The sequence below is a fragment of the Pan troglodytes genome, chromosome 16 (genome assembly GCF_028858775.2).
Source record: "Pan troglodytes isolate AG18354 chromosome 16, NHGRI_mPanTro3-v2.0_pri, whole genome shotgun sequence".
In the NCBI taxonomy this organism is placed as follows: Eukaryota; Metazoa; Chordata; class Mammalia; order Primates; family Hominidae; genus Pan; species Pan troglodytes.
This window is the reverse complement of record NC_072414.2, coordinates 34,255,343-34,272,161: the sequence shown is the minus strand read 5'-3', so window position 1 is coordinate 34,272,161 and position 16,819 is coordinate 34,255,343. Positions and strand designations below refer to the sequence as shown.

Sequence of the window (16,819 nt, the reverse complement as noted above, 5' to 3'; positions counted from 1 at the left end):
AATCTCCTGGTCTGTGGGTTACCAAGACCATGGGAGAAGTGTAGTATCTGGGCCAGAATGCACCATTCCTCACAGCGCAGTCTCTCATGGTTTCCCTTGGCTAAGGGAGGGAGTTCCCTGATCCCTTGTGCTTCCCGGGTGAGGCAATGCCCCACCCTGCTTCGGCTCGCCCTCCATGGGCTGCACCCACTCTCTAACCAGTCCCAATGAGATGAGTCAGGCACTTCAGTTGGAAATTCAGAAATCACCTGCCTTCTGTGTTGATCTTGCTGGCAGCTGCAGGCCGGAGCTGTTCCTATTCAGCCATCTTGCCAGCCACAGCATACCATATTTTCTTTCTTTCTTTCTTTCTTTTTTTGTGAGATGGAGTTTCACTCTTGTTGCCCAGGCTGGAGTGCAATGGCATCATCTTGGCTCACTGCAACCTCCACCTCCCAGGTTCATGTGATTCTCCTGCTTCAGCCTCCCTAGTAGCTGGGATTACAGGCATGCACTACCACACCCAGCTAATTTTGTATTTTTAGTACAGACAGGGTTTCTCCATGTTGGTCAGGCAGGTCTTGAACTCCCAACCTCAGGTGATCCACCTGCCTCGGCCTCCTAAAGTGCTGGGATTACAGGCATGAGCCACACACCCAGTCCCATATTTTCTTTTTTTTTTTTTTTTAATTAATTTATTTATTTTTATTGATCATTCTTGGGTGTTTCTCACAGAGGGGGATTTGGCAGGGTCATAGGACAATAGTGGAGGGAGGGTCAGCAGATAAACAAGTGAACAAAGGTCTCTGGTTTTCCTATGCAGAGGACCCTGCGGCCTTCCGTAGTGTTTGTGTCCCTGGGTATTTGAGATTAGGGAGTGGTGATGACTCTTAACGAGCATGCTGCCTTCAAGCATCTGTATAACAAAGCACATCTTGCACCACCCTTAATCCATTTAACCCTGAGTGGACACAGCACATGTTTCAGAGAGCACAGAGTTGGGGGTAAGGTCACCGATCAACAGGATCACAAGGCAGAAGAATTTTTCCTAGTACAGAACAAAACGAAAAGTCTCCCGTGTCTACCTCCCTCTACACAGACATGGCAACCATCCGATCTCTCAATCCCTTCCCCGCCTTTCCCCCACTTCTATTCCACAAAACCGCCATTGTCATCATGGCCCATTCCCAATGAGCTGCCGGGTACACCTCCCAGACGGGGCGGTGGCCGGGCAGAGGGGCTCCTCACTTCCCAGTAGGGGCGGCCGGGCAGAGGCGCCCCTCATCTCCCGGACCGGGCGGCTGGCCGGGCGGGGGGCTGACCCCCCACCTCCCTCCCAGACGGGGCGGCTGGCCAGGCAGAGGGGCTCCTCACTTCCCAGTAGGGGCGGCCGGGCAGAGGCGCCCCTCACCTCCCGGACGGGGCGGCTGGCCGGGCGGGGGGCTGACCCCCCCACCTCCCTCCCAGATGGGGCGGCTGGCCTGGCGGGGGGCTGACCCCCCCACCTCCTTCCCGGACCGGGCGGCTGGCCGGGCAGAGGGGCTCCTCACTTCCCAGTAGGGACGGCCGGGCAGAGGCGCCCCTCACCTCCCGGACGGGGCGGCTGGCCGGGCAGGGGGGCTGACCCCCCCACCTCCCTCCCGGATGGGGCGGCTGGCCGGGCAGAGGGGCTCCTCACTTCCCAGTAGGGGCGGCCAGGCAGAGGCGCCCCTCACCTCCCGGACGGGGCGGCTGGCCGGGCGGGGGGCTGACCCCCCCACCTCCCTCCTGGATGGGGCGGCTGGCCTGGTGGGGGGCTGACCCCCCCACCTCCTTCCCGGACTGGGCGGCTGGCCGGGCAGAGGGGCTCCTCACTTCCCAGTAGGGACGGCCGGGCAGAGGCGCCCCTCACCTCCCGGACGGGGCGGCTGGCCGGGCAGGGGGGCTGACCCCCCCCCCTCCCTCCCGGACGGGGCGGCTGGCCGGGCAGAGGGGCTCCTCACTTCCCAGTAGGGGCGGCCAGGCAGAGGCACCCCTCACCTCCCGGACGGGGCGGCTGGCCGGGCAGGGGGCTGACCCCCCCACCTCCCTCCCGGTCGGGGCGGTTGGCCTGGCGGGGGGCTGACGCCCCCACCTCCCTCCCAGACGGGGCGGCTGGCCGGGCAGAGGGGCTCCTCACTTCCCAGTAGGGGCGGCCGGGCAGAGGCGCCCCTCACCTCCCGGACGGGGCGGCCGGCCGGGCGGGGGGCTGACCCCCCCACCTCCCTCCTGGATGGGGCGGCTGGCCGGGCGGGGGGCTGACCCCCCCACCTCCTTCCCGGACGGGGTGGCTGGCCGGGCAGAGGGGCTCCTCACTTCCCAGTAGGGGCGGCCGGGCAGAGGCGCCCCTCACCTCCCGGATGGGGCGGCTGGCCGGGCAGGGGGCTGACCCCCCCACCTCCCTCCCGGATGGGGCGGCTGGCCGGGCAGAGGGGCTCCTCACAGTCCCATATTTTCTTTATCCAGTCTATCACTGATGGGCACTTGGGTTGGTTTCATGTCTTTGCTATTGTAAATAGTGCTGCAATAAACATACATGTGCATGTGTCTTTATAGTAGAATGATTTATATTCCTTTGGGTATATACCAAGTAATGGGACTACTGGGCCAAATGGTATTTCTGGTTCTAGACCCTTGAGGACTCACTATACCATCTTCCACAATGGACTAATTTACATTTCCACCAAGAGTGTAAAAGCATTCCTATTTCTCCAAAGCCTCGCCAGCATCTATTGTTTTTTGACTTTTTAATAATCATCATTCTGACTGGTGTGAGATGGTATCTCATCGTGGTTTTGATTTGCATTTCTCTGATGATCAGTGATGTTGAGCTTTTTTTCATGTTTGTTGGCCATATAAATGTCTTCTTTTGAGAAGTGTCTGTTCATATCCTTTGCCTATGTTTTGATGGGGTTTTTTTTTTTATTGTAAATTTGCTTAGGTTCCTTGTAAATTCTGGATATTAGCACTTAGGGTAGATTGCAAAAATTTTCACCCATTCTGTAGGTTGCCTGTTTACTCTGATGATCGTTTCTGTTGCTGTGCAGAAGCTCTTTAGTTTAATTAGATCCCATCTGTCAATTTTGGTTTTTATTGCATTTGCTTTTGGCGCTTTCATCATGAAGTCTTTGCCCACGCCTATGTCCTGAATGGTATTGTCTAGGTTTTCTTCTAGGGTTTTTATGGTTTTGGGTTTTACATTTAAGTCTTTAATTCATCTTGAGTTAATTTTTGTATAAGGTATATGGAAGGGATCCAGTTTCAGTTTTCTGCATGTGGCTAGCCAGTTCTCTCAGCACCATTTATTGAATAGGAGATCCTTTCCACATTGCTTGTTTTTGTCAGGTTTCTCGAAGATCAGATGGTTGTAGATGTGTGGTGTTATTTGGTTATTTCTGAGGTCTCTGTTCTGTTCCACCGGTCTATATGTCTGTTTTGGTACCAGCACCATGCTGTTTTGGTTACTGTAGCCTTGTAGTATAGCTTGAAGTCAGGTAATGTGATGCCTCCAGATCTGTTCTTTTTGCTTAGGATTGTCTTGGCTATACGGGATCTTCTTTGATTCCATATGAAATTTAAGGTAGTTGTTTCTAATTCTGTGAAGAATGTCAATGGTAGTTTGATGGGAATAGCATTGAATCTATAAATTATTTTGGGCAGTAAGAAAACTTCAGGCCAATATCCCTGATAAACATCAATGTGAAAATCCTCAATAAAATACTGGCAAACCGAATCCAGCAGCACATCAAAAAATTTATCCACCACGATCAAGTCAGCTTCATCTCTGGGGCAAGGCTGGTTCAACATACGCAAATCAATAAACGTAATCCATCACATAAACAGAACCAAAGACAAAAACCACATGATTATCTCAATAGATGCGGGAAAGGCCTTTGACAAAATTCAACATCCTTCATGTTAAAAACTCTCAATAAACTACATATTGATGGAACATATCTCAAAATAATAAGAGCTACTTATGACGAACCCACAGCCAATATCACACTGAATGGGCAAAAGCTGGAAGCATTCCCTTTGAAAACCGGCACAAGACAAGGATGTCCTCTCTCACCACTCCTATTCAACACAGTAATTGGAAGTTCTGGCCAAGGCAATCAGGCAAGAGGAAGAAATAAAGAGTATTCAAATAGGAAGAGAGGAAGTCAAATTGTCTCTGTTTGTAGACGACATGATTTTATATTTAGAAAACCCCATCACCTCAGCCCCAAAAAAATCCTTAAACTGATAAGCAACTTCAGCAAAGTCTGAGGATACAAAATCAATGTGCAAAAATCACAAGCATGCCTTTACATCCACACTAGACAATCAGAGAGCCAAATCATGAATGAACTCCCATTCACAATTGCTACAAAGGGAATAAAATACCTAGGAATACAGCTAACAAGGGATGTGAAGGGCCTCTTCAAGGAGAACTACAAACCACGGCTCAAGGAAATAAGCGAGAACACAAATGATAAAACATTCCATCCTCATGGATAGGAAGAATCAATATTGTGAAAAGTGCTCTTTTGAAGATACATGTGATTGGGGATGAAGAGAGAGAAGATTTCTGGAGTGTCCATTCTTCACAATTCAACAAAATAATCTTTTAAAAATAGAAATAAGACCATGCATCTCTGCTACTTAGAACCGTTCCAGAGTTTTCCTTTGCTCTTAGGAGAAACTCAGAAAGGTTAACATGGCTTGGAAGAAGATAAGCTCCATGATAAATGGGGGACTTATATTTTTCAATGATGTCTCACCAATTCCATGAACAGTGCCTGGGATATAGGAGGTACTTAACAAATAATTGTTAGATAAAATAATTATTACAAATCTTTCCACAGCACTGCCCTGCGTGTCTTTCTAGCCTCGTTACATACCACCCTCCCCTTTGCTTTCCTTTCTCCAGATGAAATAAATATATATTGCATACATATTCCATTTCTTCAAATGGAATATGCTCCATCCTACCTCCACATCTTTGAATATGCAGTTCCCTCTACCTGGAACATTCTTTTCCCAACTTTTTGACTTGTGTATATACAACTTTTTGACTTGTGTATACATCAGTTTCGGCTTTAACATTATTTCCCTCAGAAGGTCTTTCCTGACCCTCATCTTGGCCAGGTCCCTTGTATTCTCCTACAGCACCATTTTGTAACACTCCTCATGCTTGTAATTACTTACTCAATGTCTATCTTTCCCAATAGATTCTAATTTCCATGAGAACATGTTTGGGATTTGTTTTATTCAAGGCTGATTCTCCTTGCCTAGCAATAATGCCTGGCAAAAAGCAGGCACTCAGGAAGCATCTGTTTTTTATGAATGAATGAAGGAATGAATAAATGAATGAATGAATCAACGAGATGACAAGGTGAGCCAAAGAAACAGGTGGTCCTATTTATATGCAGTAGATCATTTAACAAGCACCCTTCTGTAGAAGGAAGAAAGAGAATTCCTTATATGCCCTATCATGATGATGATGGTGAAAAAGATAACAATAAATGGATCAATCTAGATTACCTGAGAGGTGTCCACTGATGTCTCCTCCTCATTTTCTTTAGCAGCTCTGTTTTAACATAAATAAAGTTGTTTCACTCAATGGCAAGACTGACAGAATTTTGTTCAATGATAAAGATTTTTCATTTCCAACTTTTGAGACCTCAGTTATATCCTTTAATGTATTAAATATAACATCATTATAAAAATAAAAATGAAGCCAGGTGCAGTGGTGCCTGCCTATAATCCCAGCTACTTGGGAGGCTGAGGCTAGAGGGTCACTTGAGCCCAGGAGTTCGATGTCAGCCTGGGTACCATAGTGAGATCTCATCTTTAAACAATAAAAAACAATTTAAAAATGAGTTTATAAAATTGGACAGTAATGATGAACATTAATCTAATAGCTTCATTTCTTAATGTAGAAGTATTTTAATTTTGTTAACTCTTTAAAAAATACTTTTATCATTTTTTATTATAAATGTTAAACATGCTCATAATATTTCAACAAAATCTAAGTAAGCAAGGTAGAACATAGCTCCCTACACTCGGTGTAACTCTCCTCACTCCCAGAACACAGCACTATAATGTACAGTCTTTCAGAATGATTGTGACAATTTATTCTTCCACCCATAGTTGTATTTCAGTGCTCAGTTCCCCACATTCTTAACATTGCTGGACTTTATCAATCTTTCAGTTTTTGCCAATCTAAAATTGTAGAAAAAATAAATGCATTTCAGTTTGTATTTCTAAGAGCATGAATGATGTAGGCTAACTTTTATACATTTAATGGGCAACATAGTGAGACCATATCTTCCAAAAAAAAAAAAGGAAAAAGAAAAAAAATATTTGAGTGAAAAATACATTACAAAAGAATATATACAGCATACTTTTATTACATAAAAGTTTTTTTAGAAAAGACGAATCCAAATAATATGTTGTTTGGGAATTCATACATATGTGGGAATGCAATTAAAAATCCCAAGGAGGCTGGGTGCAGCAGCTCACACCTGTAATATGGGCACTTTGGGAGGCCGATGAGGGTAGATCACCTGAGGTCAGGAGCTCGAGACCAGCCTGGCCAACATGGTGAAACCCTGTCTCTACTAAAAATACAAAAATTAGCTGGACGTGGTGGTGGGCACCTGTAATCCCAGCTACTTGGGAGGCTGAGGCAGGAGAATTGCTTGAACCTGGGAGGCGGAGGTTGCAGTGAGCCGAGATCGCACCACTGCACTCCAGCCTGGGCAACAAGAGTGAAATTCCATCTTAAAACAATACAAAACTAAACTAAACCAAACCAAATCAAACCCAAGGAAGTGATTAACACAAAATTTAGTAAACTGGTTACCTCTGAAGGTAAGATATACTATGCTAACACCAATCAAAAGAGAGTAAGAGTAGATATATTAATTTCAGACAGAAGAGATTTCAGAGCAAGGAAAATTTGGGGGGATAAAAAGGGATATTACATAATGATAAAGGGATCAATACTCTAAGCAGACATAACAATCTTTTTTTTTTTTTTTTTTTTTTGAGATGGAGTTTTGCTCTTGTTGCCCCGCCTGGAGCAATGGTATGATCTCGGCTCACTGAAACCTCCACCTCCCAGGTTCAAGTGATTCTCCCACCTCAACCTCCCAAGTAGCTGGAACGACAGGCACATGCCACCACGCCTAGCTAATTTTTTTGTATTTTTAGTAGAGACAGGGTTTCAGCATGTTGGCCAGACTGGTCTCAAACTCCTGACCTCAGATGATCTGCCTGCCTCAGCCTCCCAAAGGGCTGGTATTATAGCCATGAGCCATTGTGCCCAGCTCAACGTAACAATCTTTAATGCGTGTATGAGTCTAACAGAGCATCAAACTATATAAGGCAAAAACTGATTTGTTGAGCTTCTTAGTCATTGTTAGGATGGAGTAGTGACTTCTAAGCTCCTTACATGCCAGACGGGAAACTGGAAGTCCTTGACTTTTAATTTTGTTCACGCTGCGTGTGTGTGTGTGTGTGTGTCTATAATAAAGCTTTTTTTTTCTTGTGTTGCTTTCTGAGTACAATCAAAGCTTAAAATGTGTAAGTAATCAAATCCATCAATCTTTTCCTTATGGCTCTTCAGTTTATGTCACACTCTCACAATTACAGAAATATTGTTTTATATTTTCTTCTATTTTTATGTCTTTTTATGTTTAATTTTTATTCATCTGCAATTGATTTTTGTTAATGTTATGAGGTTAAAATCTAACTTAAAATTTTTTCCAGTTAGATCATCTGATTTTCCTAACACAAATATAATTATAAATATAAATGTAAATCATGGAACTATAGCTACCAGTACAACCTCTATGGAAGGCAATTTGGCAATACCTATGAAAACTACAGGCGGGGCGCGGTTGCTCATGCCTGCAATCGCAGCACTTTGGGAGGCTGAGGCGGGCGGATCACGAGGTCAGGAGATCCAGATCATCCTGACTAACACAGTGAAATCCCATCTCTACTAAAAATACAAAAACAAAATTAGCCGGGCATGGTGGTGGGTGCTGTAGTCCCAGCTACTCGGGAGGCTAAGGTGGGAGAATGGCATGAACCCAGGAGGCAGAGCTTGCAGTGAGCCAAGATCATGCCACTGCACTCCAGCCTGGGTGACAGAGCGAGACTCCATCTCAAAAAAAAAAAAAAAAAAAAAAACTACAAATGCACAAACCATCTGATCAACAACTATCCTTTTATGACTCTATACTATAAATATACTTGTACATATGCACAATGACACATATTCAAGGTTATTAGTAAACTAACTAGTTGTAAAACAAGATTAGAAACAACTTTAAATCCCTCAATAGAGAATTTACTCAGTGAATCATGGTACAGCCATACAACAGAAATTATGTAGCTGCTTTAAAGAAATTAAGAATTATCACATTGTTAACAGAAAAAAGCAAGGTGTAGAATAATGTGTAAAGGTGGCGCCATTTGTGTCAGGAAAGGAAAAGTCAAAGAATATATATAAAATGTGTATACATAAATTGTTTCTGAAAGGATACACAAAAAACTGGAAACACATTACTTTTTTTTTTTTTTTTTTTTTGAGACAGAGTCTTGCTCTGCTGCCCAGGCTGGAGTGCAATGGTATGATCTCAGCTCACTGCAACCTCCACCTCCTGGGTTCAAGAGATTCTTCTGCCTCAGCCTCTTGAGTAGCTGGGACTACAGGCATGTGCCACTATACCTGGCTAAATTTTTGTATTTTTACTAGAGACAGGGTTTCACCATGTTGGCCAGGCTGGTCTCGAACTCCTGACCTCAGGTGATCCACCCGCCTCAGCCTCCCAAAGTGCTGGGGTTACAGGCATGAGCCACCACACCCGACCAGAACACATTACTTTCAACGATGGAAAGTGGGCAGCTAGAGGACACAGGGGGAAGGAGATTCTTTACTATTATTACATAGAAATGTGTATTAATATATACTCCTTTGTACCATGTGCCTCTTCTACATAAGTAATAAAAGGATCAACTTAGATAGGAAAGAAAATAATGTTTAAAAGAAAACAGAACAAAATCATGGGGGTTTACAAAAGAAAAAAAAGCGTTTTTTGTTTGTTTGTTTTGAGACAGAATCCTGCTCTGTTGCCCAGGCTGGAGTGCAGTGGCACAGTCGTAGCTCACTGCAGTCTTGACCTCCTGGGCTCAAGTGATCCTCCTACCTCAGCCTCCCAAGTAACTGGGACTACAGGCATGTGCTATTAAACTCAGCTAATTTTTTTGTATTTTTTGTAGGACAGGGTTTCACCATGTTGCCCAGGCTGGCTTCAAATTCCTGGGCTCAACTGATTTGCCACCTCGGCAAAAGTGTTATGATTACAGGCGTGAGCCACTGTGCCTGGCTAGAAAAAAGGCTTTACATATAAAGAACATGAGTAGTGGGTACACAGATATTTGTTCTGCTATTTTTAGTATTTTTCAGTTAAACAAGTACTTGACTATTCATAAGGCACTAAGAGAGTAGGTGGAGAGATTATGGGGATTTTAAATTTTCTTCTTTTCAATATTTTCTAATCTGCCTATGATGAACAAGTATTAGTTCTGCGATGAGAAAATGAGATATTTTTAATATCAAAATTTTAAAACAGAAATGAGTTGAAACTCAGGAAAATGACTATGTTGGAATAATGAATGTTGAATGCTTTCTGCAGATCATATAATACGTTTATTATCATGATAAAAATAGAAAGAACTATAGACTAAAAGATTTAAAAACAGTGTTCATAAGAATGGAAGAAGAATCTCCTCCTTACCACCACCTCCTAATTCATGTGAGCAGCCCACACAAACAGCTTTGATCAAGCAGATGGTCCCAGAAAATTCCTGGACAACTATTCAAGTCTAGGGTAATTTGTGTTATTGCAAGGGAGTGAAGTGAAATTACGAAGGTATGCTAGTTCACATTAACATTTGTCAGGTCAACAGAGTGCTTTTATAGAAGGGTGTGCAGGGTAGAGAATGCCATCAGTTACACACAGGACATGTTAAGAGTGTAACATTTACAAAAGTTTGGGAATTATTTTTGTCATAAAGCTTGTATTCACCTTCACAGGTGAAAAGGTAAAATTTCTCAGAACAATACTAGAGCAAATAAGGCAAACCAATTTTCTATGTTGCTATGTTATCTATTTAGGCAACTGATATTCATTAATCGGGTTATGTTAAGGTCTTTATGTGTCAAGTAATGCATAAGAATACCTTTGTTTGTGAAGAATCTGTAGATGCTCAAAGTATAATTGGCCCAGGGAATTTATGCTAATCACAACCTCTTCTTCAGACACCAAGTCTACCTTGAATGGGTTTGCTGTGATATGGCACTTCAGGTCTCCTTTTCCATCTGCCAATATCAGACTGCCTGTGTCCCCAGAGCATGAAATCAGCCTAGAAAACAAAACAGGAAGAGAAAAACAAGCTGCTATAAGTTTACATGGCCCTATGTGATTTGTACTTCCAAGTAATTAATTAGTAAATCAATATTCATATGACATAGCCATAGATAAGGCAACAGAGAAAAGTTAATGAGAGCATTGGCTTTGATGCCAAAGAGCTTAAATTGAGCATAACTCTATCATATACGTTATAACTTCGGATAACAAAGTTATCCAACTTTTCTAGGTCTTGGTTTCCTTATCTGTAAAGTGAAAATAACAAAAGCAACAACAAAGTTTTGGGAGAGAATTAAATGAGATCACATGTGTAAAGCTCTTGACACAGTGCCAGACACATTAAAAAAAAAAACACACAGTAAATGTTAGCTATCATCGTTGTCATCATCATCACCTTGGTCTGGAAGGTCTAGTAACTTTCTAGATTTTGGTGTGTAAAATCTAACTATTGTTTTTCTTTCTCATTCCAAACACATACTCAGAAACTGAGGAAATAACACAGATTGGGTCCACAGTGAGATGGAACCAGGTCAAATTTTTATTTACCTATTTATTGCCTGATTCCCACCAGCCTCCAATTTCACAGGTACACTGTTAGGATGTTTTAGATCCACAAGAATCATGTAAGCTCAGACACAGCACTTAAAATCCCTCAAAGCTAGATATTTCCCTTTCTTCAGTGCACAGTGTCCCCAGTAAATGTTCACAGGACTCTTTCAGGAAGGTAAAAAGGGACAGTTTGTGTTCTTATGATGTCTTTTCAGTCCTCCATGGATTCTATGCCTTCTCTTCAAGCAACACGCTTAGGATCTGGAAATTAACTCTGGAGACAGCTGAGAGGCTGTCTCTCACTATCCATTGAACCCAGACAGAGTTCTTTTGATGATTCCATTAAGTAGGACTGTAGTTCATATATGTCAGTCTAATGCACCCCACCATAAATTGCTTACTGCCCCAAGTGTTAAACCATTTTGAGTACTACATGGGTCCTACCACACATAATGGAATTATGTTCACCTTGTCTCTGACAACTAAATGTTTGTACTCTGCCTCTGCTACCTGGAGTCTCATTATCTCCACTGAAATCAGGGAGACCATTTTAACGGCATCATTTCCCACCATTATCTCCAGCCCACAAAAGGAAGATGTTCACTACAATGCTTTCGAAGTGCTCCCTCATCAGTTTCTCAGTGAAGGGGGTATGTTCTGGATTCTCGTGGGGAACAGAATCCAGAGGGGCTAGATGAGCTGGTTGCATGAAACAAATCCACTTCAACATCTTTATCTCTCTAAGTCTGTGGATCATTTCCTCTACACCATGCCAAGGAATTCCTGATATCTCAGCTTCATTCAGAAGAATCCATAGCTGAGTTCAGATTATAATTAACCAACTATGCCATCAATTAGAGCCATTCTCAGTTGCCCAAGCTAGCATATCAAATCTACATTATCTGGTATGTGTACCTGAGTCAATAAATTTAGCCTGATCTACAATTAAGTTCCTTCTTTCTGGTCTAGGAATTCCTCAGAAACCATTTCCATTCATATTTCCCAGTTTTTTTTTGCCATTATATAGTCTTATAATTTTTCAGGCATGCAAGCCTTCTCCCCCGGCTTTGACTGTAATTGGCTCTCTGGGCATGTTGGGATCTGACTCTGATGATGGGTCTGGAGGCAGTGAAGGGTGGTAGGGGTCGGGCACAGGAGAATTGGAATCCCCGTGCATGTATATTTTAGGTGAGGTCAATACAGGGTATCCAAGCAAGGCAGGATCAGCTTCACCTGCCTTTATAGGAGGGGTTGCTTCTGCTGAAATGGGAGGGCCAGTGAAATTTTGAGGTTTGACTATTTAGAATTACCCAACTCTTCCCAAATATTGTTATTCAATTTTTTAAAAAAATTGTTTATTTTTTTAGAGACAGGGTCTTGCTCCATCACCCAGGCTGGAGTGCAGTGGTGCGATCATAGTTCACTGCAGCCTTAAACCACTGGGGTCAAGTGATCCTTTCACCACAGCCTCCTGAGTAGCTAGGACAACAGGTGTGTGCTACCATGCCTGGTTAGTTTTTTAATTTTTTATAGAGATGCAGTCTTACTTTGTTGTCCAGTCTGGTCTACAACCCTTAACCTCAAGCAATCCTCCTGCCTTGGCCTCCCAAAGTATTGGGATTACAGGTGTGAACCACTGCACTCAGCCTGCTATTCAATTTTGAGGAGTCCTACGTTTTCCCAGTTAATGCCTGAAATTAACTTACGGACTAATTCAGTGACCCGCAATATCAAACTCTGCATCTGATTTTCAGCTATATGTACCTGCAGCTACATAAGATATGAGGACTTTTAGGATTGTCACAGAAAATTAACACTCTTCTGACAATACCTTGAGCTAAGAATTTAAAGCCCTGAGACTATTGTTTTCTTTCTTTAAACTCTTCAGTGAAGTTGTAGCAGCCAAGCCACCTCAGAGCTCTGAATTCTGCATGATAATCAGAATGCAGTACGGCCCTACCTCTTGGTCTGCTTTCAATGGGCCACTTTATTTTAGTTGACCACCAGTGGTCATTTAAGTAACATTGCCACAGAATTTTGTGGTCTATTATTAGTTCTATTAGTTTGGCAGGGCTGCCATAAGAAAATATCAGAAACTGGGTAGCTTGAACAACAGAAATTTATTTTCTCATAATTTTTGAGGCTAGAAGTCAAAGATCAAGGTGTCAGAAAGTTGAGTTTCTTGTGAGGCCTATTTCCTGGGCTTGCAGATGGCTGCCTTATCACTATGTCTTCACGTGGTTGTCCCTCTGTGCCTGCATCTGTGTCCTAATCTCCTCTTCTTACAAGGGCACCCAGGTATAATGGATTAGAGCCTACCCTAATCATCCCATTTTAACTTATTTACTGCTTTAAAGACCCTATCTCAAAATATAGTCACATTCTGAGGTACTAGAGGTTAGGGCTCAACACCTGAATTTTGGGATAACACAATTCAGCCTGTAACAGTAGTATCCCATCCTCTATAGGTAAATACATCCTCACTGCCTCCAAATCCAGCTAGGTCAGCCAGCCAATCTCATACTCCCATCCTTGAGAGGCTGTTGCTTATATTCATTTATAATACCAACTACTTTATCAACCAAGGCTCAATTGTAGAAAACAAAAACAACTCTGGCTATTTTAAGCAGAAAATAAATGACTTCATATGGATAATTTGTTGCTTACAACATCACGGGAAGGGTTGAGGTAGTAGGTTCCAGGGTGCATGTCCAGGAATGACCCCCTAGAACAATACTGTGTAACTGTATGGCCAACTGACCTTCTATCTTAGCTAGAATCAGGAAGTTGAGTTATCAGAAGTCACTATGACAACTGCTGGGCTCTAGGATCATGCCACCTTAGCTATGATTCAGAGATGAGTAAATCATGGCCTTAACTAATGGCCTTAGAGCCACTCTACAGGTGCCAAATCCATATAAGCAAAACGGGGAACTCAGTTCTGAAATCAAGGTTTTTTTAAGTGCATCTGATTGGTGGAAACTGAATTATATCAGAACCTGTAGCTACAAGGGAGTCTGGGAAATGAAGAAATGTAGTTTTTAGCTTTCCAGTTACTACAGTAGCCAAAGGCCCTCTAGAAAGAACTCAGTACAGAAGCAGAATTAATATCATATTTACCATACCAAGTGAATTATCACCTGGACCCTAAAACATGGCAAAGACAGCACGGAAAGAGAAAATTACAGATTAACTTACTTATGAACACAAGTGTAAAAATTGTGAAGGCTGTACTATCCTTCAGGATAGTAGAAAATAACATACTGTGGCCAGGAGGTTATATGTATGCATTGATTCAATTGTCAAACTGCAAAAGCCTTGAGAAACAGTCTCTTTTAAGTTCTTATTTAGGGCAGGCATGGTGGCTCATGCCGATAACCCCAACACTTTGGGAGGAAGAGGAGGGAGAATCATTTGAGGCCAGGAGTTTGATACCAGCTGGGTTAACACAGCAAGACTCTGTCTCTATTAAAAGAAAAAATTAAATTAAAAAAATTATGTTTACTAAGTTATTGGCATATAGTGTGGCTCAGTGAATAGATATATTTTAAACTTTTGATGATTCTATCATAACTGAATTCATTTCTCATTATAATGTATTGACCTTTTATAAGATTTTCATGGAAAAAATAATCTACATAAAACTACAGTAATGATATAGTAAAAATGAAAGCATCTGGCATAATCTGATATTCCTTTAGTGAAATAATATGACAATATAATGGAAACCAACCGGCAAAACTGAGTTGAAATATCACTGGAAAGTGTTATGAGAACAGATTAAAGTTTTGCAGGTACTTGAAAATGCTTTAGTCCCCAAAGATTGTTTTTCACCTAGACACTGATTATTAATTTACCTTGACACTAAGTAAAATCACATGTTAGACTTCTGAGAATAACCTTAATTAAGTGAGTCCGTCCAATAGTATAAATTACAGTAAGTATGGGAGTTTGGCTAGCGTATTAGATCTCTGGAGCCCTGCTGCTAATCTGAGTGAGTAATAAGTAGCTTTCCTTCTACTTGCTCCCATAGTCTGGCTAATAAAACCACTTTCTTTGTGAGAAGGAGAGCAGGGATCAAAGTTCTGCTTCTCCCCGTTAAATAAATCCTGATGAATCAAATGGTGGATGAAGAAAAAACAGAATGGATAATAAGGAAAATGGATAGACTTATCCCCAAATAACTGAATACATTAAAAGTAATGGCAAAAACCACAATTACTTTTACACCAACCTAAATGACTGTAGTTTTGAGCAGCCAAAATAAGAAGTGCACATAACAAAATTTATTACTCAAGATATGATAAAAGAATATATCAAGCGTGTCTCTAAAATACCTCGCTCCTTGGCTTACCTTACAGTGCTTGGCTTGCTTGTGAGGACATCAGGAACTTCAAATCTGGGTTTTAGAGGAGTCTCTTCATTAATTTTAAGCCTGAAAATGTTTCCTTCTATACCATAAATTTCAGCCAGGAGAGGAACCTGGAAACAGATACAAGAGATTACCTTCAACAGGTTACCCAAGTGATGGCCAATTTTGCACCAATTGCAATAATTAGGAAAGTATTTGTTTCAATTATGATAGGCCAAGCAAATTGGAGAAAAATGGCAATTAAAAAAAAAAGCTCCCCAGTTTATGTATGTACTTGCTTGGCTATAGCTACCGCAGCAACAAGAAATATCTTCTATGTGTTCTGTGGCTAGGTGAACATACAATTGTCAAACCAGGATCTTCAGAGTGAAAGAAGTCTCTATTAATAATTACACTGAAAGACAGGCATAAACTGAAACTTGCCTTGGAAGATTGGGACATGTGGCTACTGTATCTATGATAAACTACAGATACATTAAGAATAAGAGTTTGCCTGTTAAAAGCAGAGTAACTAGATTCCAGCTGGATGAAAGATGAAGGGTGGCAGGCTACAGAAGAGAAAACAGTACAGAATAAAATGATGATCACTGGAGTTCTCTAGTGGTGGATGAAAGGAGGCTTGGTGCACTAAAATCAAACTGGAATCGATTTTTCACAGCTGGGAAAATAGACCCGGGGAACTTTTACAAGAGGCTGGGGAACCTAAGTAAAATTCTGCCTACCGTGGGACACGGAAACAATGTAGAACCGTGAAGATAATACAGAATTTGAAAAATAAAACACAGAACAAGAAGCTCTAGGAGAACAGAAATGACAGGACTCAGGCTACAAAATGAGCACCTAGAAAAATATTTTAAGACCATGGTTTTCAACTGGTGGGCCATGCCACACTAGTCAATTGCTATTTCCTCACGAAGTATGATGCCAAATTTTGGTTACTACTGGGTGCCTGTGTTGTTACTATTATGTCTGTTAAATGACAGCTAAACTCGGTAAGTTGTGTGACATAGCTTAGAATGGGTACAATGTGGTGCAAGTAAAAGATAAGAAATATGAAGAATACCAAGCCAGCACCAAAAACATGATGTTACTGGAACTTTGCCTCTTGCGAAAACAGGGAAGCAATCAGGGCAGTTAAACTGTAAGATAATGAACAGTGAACAAGTAAACAGTGCTATGGCTGTGGATCCTTTTCTAGATATTCTAAGGCAGGGTTATGATGCAATAGTGATCATACTGTAATTACTGCTTGCATGTTTAATGTTCTTTTCTGGATTTAAACTACTTTTAGTGTACAATCAAAATTTTAACATTTGGAAATATGTCCAAGTACAAAGTTCAAATTCTGTTAGATTATGTATTTTCTCACTATTTAAACATGTGTTTCCATTGCTCTCTCAAATTCCATTCAATTAACATTTATTTGGCATCTATTATTGCAATGATTGAACTTTTGCGGAGGCTGAAATTGGAG

At 41.9% G+C, this 16,819-nt stretch overlaps 1 protein-coding gene across 26 annotated transcripts in view; it reads right to left on the bottom strand.

The window, feature by feature from the left end:
• Window positions 1-16,819, bottom strand: part of LOC453361 (calpain-3) — a 144,474-nt gene that overhangs the window by 114,551 nt on the left and 13,104 nt on the right. For all 26 annotated transcript variants that reach the window (XR_010151637.1, XR_010151636.1, XR_010151638.1 and 23 more), the window contains 3 exons: window positions 15,328-15,455; window positions 10,237-10,419; window positions 5,524-5,569 (listed from right to left, as the gene is read on the bottom strand). Coding sequence is in view for 17 of the 26 variants with exons in the window: in XM_063794798.1 (XP_063650868.1) it covers window positions 5,524-5,569; window positions 10,237-10,419; window positions 15,328-15,455 (357 nt within the window). In the remaining 9 variants the exon portion in view is untranslated. The remainder of the gene's footprint in view (window positions 1-5,523; window positions 5,570-10,236; window positions 10,420-15,327; window positions 15,456-16,819) is intronic.